This window comes from Nannospalax galili, unplaced genomic scaffold (assembly GCF_000622305.1).
Source record: "Nannospalax galili isolate Female #2095 unplaced genomic scaffold, S.galili_v1.0 scaffold137, whole genome shotgun sequence".
NCBI lineage: Eukaryota > Metazoa > Chordata > Mammalia > Rodentia > Spalacidae > Nannospalax > Nannospalax galili.
Window position 1 is genome coordinate 1,722,212 of NW_008340203.1, and position 10,649 is coordinate 1,732,860.

Genomic DNA, 10,649 nt, shown 5'->3' on the forward strand with positions numbered 1-10,649 from the left:
CACTATGTAGACCAGTATGTTGGCTTTGAACTCACAGAGATCCCCCTGCTTCTGCCTCCCAAGTTCTGGGACTAAAGGCGTGTGCCACATCTGGCTACTTATGTATTTTTTGAGACAGGATTTTACTAAGTGTAGCCCAGGCTGGCCTGGAACTCTAGATCCTCTGCTCCTCCAGTTGTGGAACTGCAGTGTGGTCCACCATGCCTGGCGAGTCGAGCATACTTTATGCATTCCTATTATGTTTATCTCTAAAATGCTACCTTACTGCAGACTGTGACACCCCGTTTCTTCTACTGAGTCAAATTTACTAGCAGCTTGTTGATCTAGAAATGTCCTCCACCCTTCAGAATTCATGGGATCTTGGCTAGTCTCAGCGTACAAATTCTTTCCTCCTTCCCACTGCCCTGGACCTCTGTCTCCAGTGGCATGTCATAGGCCTGTTTCATGCTGTACTCTCTCTGACCTTCCTGACAGAATGAAGAAAAAGGAGCCACAGAGCCTCACCCCTATTCCGTCCTACCAAAAAGCAAGCATTCCATTTCTTTCTTTTGTAAAAAATCTACTAACCTGGGAGTTAGAAGATGGGTTCAGGGATCCATTAAACTAAGTAGAAGCCACGTGACTTGTGAACAATTTGACAAATACTAGAATGCTTGCAAAGTACTATATGCTGGAAGCTTCCAGAGAAAGGGGACAGGCTCCACCCACTGCAAAGCTACCTGCTACCCAGCATCCTCTAACCAATTCCCTGAAGCTCAGACTTATTTTTTCATCCCAAGCTTTTTTCAGTCCTGGAGCTAGAACTCTTGTGTTTTAAATAATAGAGATCCTTTCCAGGTTTGATAGAGATGTGTTAAGATGGATCTCAGGTGATCAGCTCCTTTAATAATGCAGGCCTCTGACACTGTAGGAAGGTGGGATAGGAGATCCAACAGTGACCTGTTTTACCTTAAAATCCACTTAAAACAACTCCTCAGCCAGGCACGGTGGCTTGCACCTGGAATTCGAGCACTTAGGAAGCAACGCTAGCCTGGCCTATATAGTGAGCTCTAGGCCAGCTTGAGCTACAATATTAAAATATTAAATACAATATTAAATAAAATATTAAAATACAATATTAAAAAATGCTTTCCAGCCCCACCCCAAAAGAGGAAAGGTGAAAGACAAAGATGAAGAAGTTTCCTTAACATACCAACCAGGTCAAACTGTACTCCAGACACAAAGGGAAACCTCAAGAGCAGCAGAGCCCAAGGCAACCAGAGGACTGTGAGTGAAGCCTACACAAGTCAGCAGCACTCTCTACTGCTGGAGCAGGGAAGGACACCAGGCAGCAGGCTGGAACTGGCTGTGTCTTAAGGGAGAGGTAGGGCTGTGACATACCAACCAATCCAATTCTGACAGAAATCCTATCACTGCAGCTTAAGGACAGCCACAGAAATAGCAGTTACCCCAATTGTGAGTTTAGCACACATTCTTGTTCCTTAGAGGGGTCACGATCTTCAGCAATTACCTATCCTTTACCTTCCCCTGGGGAGAAGAGACCCAGCCATAAAGCTGCTGTGAGTAAGGAGCTTCTCAAAGTCACTGGCTTTTCAGCATCATGCTCAGCTAGTATTCCTAACATCTTCCTGAAGCCACCTATCTGTAACACTGCAAACATCCTGCCCGGAGACATTTACGCCCTGCCTTTTGGCTACCAGACTATTGAAACAATGTCCCCAAAGAATGGAATCCCATACTGAGGAAATAGGCTGAAGCCTTGTATAAGGCAGGGGAGGGACTTTTCTCTCAAAAAGAATTCACATAATTCTGACAATTTACCAGACAGACCACCTTGTCAGAGAGACTGGAGGCCAGACAATGATGGATAATGAGGGGAGGGACCATGCCCTGACCAGGACTGCTTAGGCATGCATACCTCTTGCCTCTATTTAAACCTAATCTCAGGTTAGGACCCAGAGGATGGGCTGGGGGTGGAGGGTGTCATCACTGGACCTCTTTAGTCATCCTTTTTCCCAATCTGACCAGATTCAGTACCTCTCCCTTTCTCTCCTCTTCACCACTCCCTGCCTCTTTAATTAGCCCGTTGAGGATGGTGGCCAAACCCAGCTTGTCAGGGCTGCCAGGGCCCACGCTTTGACCCTAACAGCTCTGGTAACCTCTCATTTTAATGGGGTCAGTGGCACCCCTCAAAAATCTAGAACTGGAGCTGGGAGTGGTGGCACACGCCTTTAATCTCAGCACTTGGGAGGGGAGGCAGAGGCAGAGGCAGGCAGATTCCTGTAAGCTGGAAGCCAGCCTGGTCTACACATCAAGTTACAGGCCAGCCACAGCTACAGTTTTTGAGACCCTGTCTCAAAAAATATAAAATTAAAATTAAAATTAAAAATCTAGAACTAAAGAACAACAATTAAGGAAAAGGCTGCATCTAGGACTGGCAAGACGGCTCAGTGGGTAAAGGTACCTGCACCAAGCCTGAGGACCTCAGCTCCATCTCCGAGACCCATACACTGGAAGGAGAGAACTGACCAATACAAGTTATGCTCTGATCTCTGCACACACATGTACACATACAAAAGAAAAAGGTGGCTTCCTGCTGTTTAGGAGGATATGGAGGGTAGAGATGGGACTCTGGGAGTATGGACTGTCCAGTGTTATTCTGTCTCAAATTTCTCTTGGGTCCTTAGTTTAACGGGTGACTAGCAGTTTGAGAGCAAACTGCCCAAGTAAGAATTTTCAGGCAGGAAATCCAAGAACAGAGTCCTGCTTGCCCCTCACACTCTCCTCAGAAGTAACAGATTCAGAAGAGATGGTTTACCCTGCTTATCTGACAACCTAGCCTCCCACACACGTAACATGTACTAGAACAGGTCTCAAATAAGGCTGGGGAAGTCCTATACTCCACACACCACGTTCTCAAAAGCCTCAGCCTCTCATACTTTCCAGTCACAGCATACACTATAAGAGCCACCATTCTATCTGGATGGGGGAAGAATCAACCGTCATGGCCTCCTGGAAAAACCATTATGAATCCTGCTCTCACAGCTAAAATTCAGTTTAAAAGAATACCTGGAAGCCGGGCGTGGTGGCGCACACCTTTAATGCCAGCACTCGGGAGGCAGAGGCAGGCGGATCTCTGAGTTCAAGGCCAGCCTGGTCTACATAGTGAGTTCCAGGATAGCTGGGGCTACAGGGAGACCCTGCTTCAAAAAGACCAAAAAAAAAAAGCATACCTGGAACGACGCCTACATAACTTCCACATCACTTAGCACTGGAGAAAGAGCAAACATTAGTGAAATAAAGCACAAATGGACTCTTCAGTAGGACTCTATGCCAGCCCACAAGGCACCCAAGGCAGGGGCTGACCATTGTTCTCCAGTCTTCCAAAGTGCTAGAGCAAGAAAGCAAACAGGCGTCCAGTACTCAAGTTTTTTAAAAACTAGCTCCAACGACTAAACTACTCCCTGATTGGATGGAATGTACAATAAGACTGGGTTTCAGGCCAATCAGAATTCCTGTTGTTGGGATGGAACTGGCACTAGAGCAACTGCCATTCATCTGGTCCAACAGTTGCTCAGTTTCTTTAGCACTGGTTAATAGATGCATCTGCACTACAACAGGGAAAGGAAACCTCCAGTACTCTTCCTTTGCTCCACTTAGGACTATTTATAGTCTTTCCTGCATGTTAATATCAGGGTTCAATTAATTTGCTGTATGCAGAATTCTATGTTCCTAGGCTTATCCCTTCCTTCACCATAATTCACTTCTCCCACCTCCCATTTCTTCACCCTGAGGCCATACTTAGAGCATACCAAAAGGAAGTGTGTCCTTGATTTGAGTTATAGGATAAAGATAAATCCCCATTCAGCTTGCAGACTTACTGAAAGGTCTAGCTGCCTACCCCAGAACTCCAAGAGAAGGGAGACAAATTCTTAATGTTAACCAGGTTGTGAATTCTTCAGTTAAGTAAGGTTAGACGTTCAAAAAGCCTTAAAAAGTTGCAGTAAACTATGGCAAACCTGGACTCCACAATATGGATAGAGAACAAAAGGCAGATTCCTAATCCACAAAGGACTTAGAAGACCTGGATACCAAGAAAGAACTTAGGAATCGTTGGAGAGATGGCTCAGCAGTTAAGAGCACTGGCTGCTCTTGCAGAGGCCTCAGGTTCAATTCCCAGCACCTACATGGTAGCGGACAACCACCTGTAACTCCAGTTCCAAGGGATCAGATGCCCTCTTCTGGCCTCCACAGGTGTACTTACATACATGCAGGTGAAACACTCATACACATAAAATAAAAATAAATTTTAAAAAAACCTAATGGGAGGCAGAGGCAGGCAGATCTTTGTGAGTTCGAGGCCAGCCTGGTCTACATAGCGAGTTCCAGGACAGCTGGGGCTACAGGGAGACCCTGTCTCAAAAAGACAAAAAAAAAACAAAACAAAACAATAAACAAACAAACAAAAACCCCTAAAAACCAGGGGCTGGAGAGATGGCTCAGCGGTTAAGAGCACTGACTACTCTTGCAGAGGACCTGAGTTCAGATGGCTCAGTGGTCAAGAACACTGGTTGGTCTTACAGAAGACCTGAGTTTGAATCCCAGCACACATGGCAGCTAACAACTGTCCGTAACTATAGTCTCCGGGGATCCAACAGCCTCTTCTGATAATAAACGCCTCTCATAATAAAGGCTATCTACAGAAACCAAGCTGTTCAGAGAACCTCAACTCATGACAGCTATTCACATAATTAGGTAAAGTGGTCAGCAACCCTGCAGAACTATCTAAGGTCTTAAGTCAGCTGAAATGTCAAAACTTCTGAAATCTAACCCTGTTTCCAAAGTAGCTTTGTTCTGGAGGGGCCAATGAACTGACTAAATAGGTAAAGGTGCTTGCCACCAAGCCTGACAACTCAAGTTCAATCCCCAAGATACAATGGTGGAAGGAGAGTGCAGACTCCCACAGGTTGTCTTATGACCTCCACAACTCTCTCTCTCTCTCTCACAGAGCTATATTCCAAAATGGAATTCTGTGCATGAAAATTGCTTCAATTCACCGGGTATAGCAGTGCATGACTTTACTCCCAGCACTCAGGAGGCAGAGGCAAGCGGATCTCAGAGTTCAAGGCCAGCCTGGTCTACATAGTGAGTTCCAGGTCAGCTGGGGCTACAGGGAACCCGGGGAGCTATCTCAAAAAAGACCAAAGAAAAAAAGATTGCTTCAATTCATTTATTTATTGTGTGTTATGTACACGTGTGTTCACATGCATGTGGAAGCTCAAAGTAGACATCATATGTCTTTCCTGGATTGCTTCCCGCCTTTCTAATCCATTTTTTACTTTAACTTCTTAGTTGCTATGGGGGAAAATTTCTGACAAAGTAGCAGGCAAAAACACTTGAAGTCCCTTTTTCTCTGGAACACAAACTAAGGAAAGAAAACATGCAGCCAGATAAAATGTTGTAGTCATGAGGTCCACACCTCAGAAGCTCCTCTCATCTTCCCCACTGTGGGACTGAGACAATTTAGCAGCAGCAGCAGCAGCAAGACCTACTTGAGCCAAGATGGAAGGAAGGAAGGACTCCTTGCTGGGCCTCAAAAATACCTCAAGGGACCCATCAACTCTTGTGTCCCTAGGTGAACTCGTAGGACTGTAACAAGAGAGACAGGAACCTGGTTAAATGACTCTAACCAAGCCAGAGAGTAAAGTGTGTTTGTAAGAGATGTCCCTCTCCCTGGCCTCTGCAATCCTACACAGAAGGATTCTAGGAAACAAGAAAAAATATAAAACTATCTCTTTTCAAAGCTTCTAAACCCCCATTCCATCTTCAGCAATGGAAAACTACATATAAACAAGACTAACACATTCTAATGTTTACTCTTCCTAAGATGCCTTAGACAGCAGAGGTCAAAGTGATTTTATTTATTTTCTTTTTGACTTGTGAACAGAAGTGGTACATAACAAACATCAGTTTTAGCATGTCTAAAATTAGATCTCTATATAAATATACAACACGAAAATCTGTTTGGTAAGAATGAATTTTTCTTCTTAATTTATAGTTACATTATCTTTGTGGTTAGATGATTGTGTTTTACAATCAATGACATGTCAAATTCTACCAAATAAAGGAAGTTAATATAGGCCAACATCCACCCTTATTTTAATGTATTCCAATCAAATACCATGCTTTATATATGATGTGGTTGCATTATAACATTACCTCTTTTATGTTCTCACACACACCCCCAGGATCTTGATATGCAGCCCTGGAACTCACGTTGCCCAGGCTGCCTTTGAACTTGCAGTGGTCCTCTCGCCTCTGCCTCCCAAGTGCTGAATTACAGGTGAGCACCATCATGCCTAGCTTGTTTTTGTTTGGATACAGGCTCTTTGTATAAAGCTCAAGCTGGTGAATTCTACATTCTTCTGTCTCAGCCTCCCAAATGCTGATATTACAGATATGTACCACCACACTCAGACTTTGTTGCTTAATATATTTCCATATTCATTTACTAACAACTTATAACTATGCTAGATGGCTTTAGTTGTCAACTTGACACACCTGGGTAGAGGGAACCTCAACTGGGAAATCGTCTCCATTAGACTGGCCTGTGGCCATGTCCATGGGGTATTTTCTTGATTTCTGAGTGATGTGGAAGGGCACAGGCCACAGAGGGTGGTGCCACCCCTGGGTAGGTTCTGTACTGTATAAGAAAGCAGGCTAGCTGGGCATGATGGCACATACCTTTAATCCCAGCATTCAGGAGGCAGAGGCAGGTGGATCTCTGTTGGTTTGAGGCCAGCCTAGTCTACATAGTGAGTTCCAGGCCAGCTGGAACTACAGGGAGACCCTGTCTCAAAAAAATAAAAAATAAAAAAAGCAAGCTTAGCACAGGCCAGGGGAACAAGCAAGCTAGTAAGCAGCATTCCTCCATGGCCTGTGCTCCAGCTCCTACCTGAGTTCCCACATTGGCTCCCTGATGAACTGTGACCCGGAAGATGTAAGCCAAATAAACCCTTTCCTCCCCAAGTTGGTATTGGTCAGAGTACTTTGTCACAGCAATGGAAAAACAAACTTGAACAATGACAAAATATTCTCTAAGGCTGTGATTTTTTTTAAGGAAAAGGATTTGCTTTAGAGAAGGGTTTTTGAAGTGAAGCCCAAATTAGGAACACTCCCTACAGCAGATTTACACTGAGTAAGATAGATTCCTTAAGTGACTATATGGCCAAAGTCCCTATTCATAGCACCAAGAGGCACTGAACTCTTTCCAAATACAAGTAAAAAACAATGAAGTTAAGTTCTGTTTGTGTTGGGGAGGAGCCTTCCTTCCCATTTTTCAATTCCTTAATGAGCTGATGATGCTTAACTCTAAATACTGTAATGATGTAAAAATTAAAAACTAAGGAGGCCAGGCAAGGTGGTGCATGCCTTTAATCCCAATACTCAGGAGATTAGAGGACAGGCTGGTTTACATAATGAGTTCCAAGCCAGCTGGGGCTACAGGGAGACCCTGTCTCAAAACAAACCCGCCAACCTAAGGAAATTAGACTGCTATCCCAGGGATCTACTACGACAAGTCAGAAACTATCTTTACACTTGATAACTATATATTCACTGTGCCACACTGAGCACTCTTCTGTATCCAACTTGTATGGTTTAAAAAAAAAATCGGGGCTGGAGAGATGGCTCAGCAGTTAAGAACACTGGTTGTTCTTGCAGAAGACCCAGGTCCGAATCCCAGCACCCACATGGTAAACTGTCCATAACTCCAGTTCCAGGGGATCCAACAGCCTCTTCTGACCTCTGCAGGCATTGCACCACACGGGTGCACTTACCTACATGCAGGCAATACACACATACACATAAAATAAAAATAATAAATTTTTTTTTTAAATCTCAGAATTCTGATTTCGGATCTAAACTCATTCTCTAAAAATAATAAAAAAAATTTTAAAAATCTCAGAATTCTGATTTCGGATCTAAACTCATTCTCTATCACCACCTCAAATTCGTCAGACTGAAGACATACCCTGCAGGCTCGCTATGAGTATGAAGATGTACGTGGAAAGGAGACTGAGAGTACTGTACTATCCTGAACCAAAGGATCAGATTAATCTGCAGCTGATAAAGCAATCTGTTCACCTTTAGAATCAGAACAAGTTCGCCTGCTCACAACCGTGTTCCAATCCCACTTCAATAACCTGCCCTCACAGCTGATGCCAGAATCTATAGAGTGTTCTCGAAACCACTCACTCAGCAGCTCCCTTGGCTAGCCCAGACTGGCAACCTCGAGCCTCTACAGCTGCCCAGCAGTGCCAACTGCACCAAACAGCTGCCCTCCTGCTTTGAGCTTAAGTCCTGGGAGGAAGGGTGAAGAAAGAGTCTGAACCGCAGAGCATGAGACGAACTCCTGACCTTTCCCTGTCATATCCATTTAAACTTCTGCGGTACTCTGGGGATGACCAGGTCAATTGCTGGTTCATACTCTCCCTGGACAGCTGGGGCATAATTGAGGAAAAGGAGGTGAGGCGGAGAATGAGAGCTTTGGAGATGTGCAGAGAGGACAGACAACAAGGCACCAAAGTTCTCGAGAACAGGCGGGGGTCCGGGCTAGGTTAAGGAAGTCGTCATCGACGCCCGCGCCGCCTCCCCCACCCTGCAGGCAGCCGACCTCTGAGATTCCCGCAGAGACCCGGCGTCCACGAGGAAGACGACCTTCCTTCTCCGCTGCAGAACCAGGCCGGGCCTCAGCTCCCCCGCCAGGCGGAAGCAGAAGGGGAAGGCCGACCCCCGAGAGCGCCCCTTCAGGGGGTCTATCCCGACTCCAGCTCAGATATGGAGGGGGGAGGTCTGCGGAGGGCGGGGCATCGGCTCTGCAGCAGAGGGTTGCCCGCCGGCCGAGTCTACTTCCCCCGAGTCACGAGCTCCAAGCCTGCCCCCGCCATGACCCCAAACACCCGGTTACCTCTTGGCTTCTTCGTCCTCCACCAGATCTGGCTCGGTCGCCGCCATTACCACATCGCACTTCGCGGCAGCCGCCATCTTACCGCCGGGACCAGAGAGCCGGGTGGGAGGCAGGCGGTGAAGAGCACTTCCGGTCGGAGCATCGAGCCGCTCGGCTACGATGCGCCCAGAGGGACTCCCTCGGGCCCGTCTACCAACGAGAGACTCTGCTTGGGGCCAGAGCGGCCTCCCATCCCTGGAGGTCCATGGGGGTCTCCGCGCCGGGGCGGAGACCCAGGGACGGCTCCTGTGCGTAGGGGGCGCCATTTTACCAGCGGGAAGGAAGGGCTACACGAGGGTGTTGCCTCTCTAGGCCTGGGCTTGCCTCAGTACGCCGACAGCCTGGTTGCCATAACAACTTGCAATCCTAGAGCGTCTCCTGTGAGGCTCCAGAGAGTCCCGGGTGGGTGGGGATTGGGCCACCCAAGACTCTGGAGGGGAAAAGCCCCCCGCGACTACCTTCCCGACCTTGCAGCGTGTCCACAGCTTCCTCCCGGAAAGGCCTGAAGAGCTACTTTGAGCCCAGGTCCCCAGCTTTCATCGATCCCTGGAAGCCCAGCCCAGCCAAGCGAGGGGAACGCAGGGCGTCTTCACCCGGCGCCTTTCATCCTCCACGGATCTCCAAGCACCAACTGGTTCATCACCCTAATGACGCGGACCCTTTTATGAGGCCGCTTTCATGTCAGCCGCTTGGGAGTGCCATCTCAGCATTAAGCCTAGAGAGGATGACATGACATGGCGCCCCAGCCCCTGCCCGGGAGTTTATAAGGCAGCTCGTGGAGTGAGGTCCCTTTTCCTCGGTGTCCCCAGTACTCCTACCTGTCATAAACTCTTCTCAGCACGCTTGCCTGGCCAAAGGCAGTTTGTATTGCGAACTTACAGACTGCAAAGACAGCTTAATCACCTTTGTAGTACCAATACTACACCCAACAGTATTTGTGGAGTTGAATTAAATTGGGGCCTTCTCAGGTTAAATGGGAGGGGATGGCTTTGAGATTGTAATGTAAAGATAAAGGGACTAAAACAAAACGAGATTTCCGGGCGGGGGCGTCTTTTTCAGACAGGGTCTCCCTGTAGTTCCAGCTGGCCTGGAACTCTATGTAGACCAGGCTGGCCTCGAATAGAGATCTGCCTGCCTCTGCCTCCCTAGTGCTGGGACTAAAGGCGTGTGCCACCCAAGCCTGGCTAAGACAAGATAATTTAAATAAGATCTATGCTCCTTTTGGAAAACTATGCCAAGGCCCCTATCCCATTTGCAGATAACTCAGTGCTGAGGGAGCCAAAAGAACAGGGCTACTGGATGAGGATGGGTGAGACTCAGTGAGTTGAGAGAGGTCATCCGTCCAGTCTGTCACATCTTTCCAAAATATCCACTCTGCTGGTTGGGAGAGCACAAGACTCAGAGACCACCTTCTCTCACAGACTACCTGTTCTGCCTGTCAGTGGCTCACCTCACCATGTACAGTCTAATACAAGAGCTAACCTGTCTTTGACCTTCTTCCCCCACAACTTTATCAGTTGATGACTTTCAACTCTTCCAATCTCCTAGACCATTTATTTACTCATTTGTGTGTCTGTGTAAGTGTATGCCATGTGTGTGCAGGTGCCTACAGAGGCCAGAAGAGGAAGTTTGAGTCCCTGGA

General features: G+C 47.0%; 1 protein-coding gene across 1 annotated transcript in view; it reads right to left on the reverse strand.

Annotated features, from left to right (window-relative positions):
- The window catches only part of Dnajc7 (DnaJ heat shock protein family (Hsp40) member C7), a 40,487-nt gene extending 30,781 nt beyond the window's left edge, over window positions 1-9,706 (reverse strand). Inside the window, exon 1 of the mRNA XM_008835277.3 lies at window positions 8,969-9,706. Within this exon, the coding sequence (XP_008833499.1) occupies window positions 8,969-9,273 (305 nt within the window). The 5' untranslated portion in view covers window positions 9,274-9,706. The remainder of the gene's footprint in view (window positions 1-8,968) is intronic.
- Window positions 9,707-10,649: the final 943 nt, after the last annotated feature.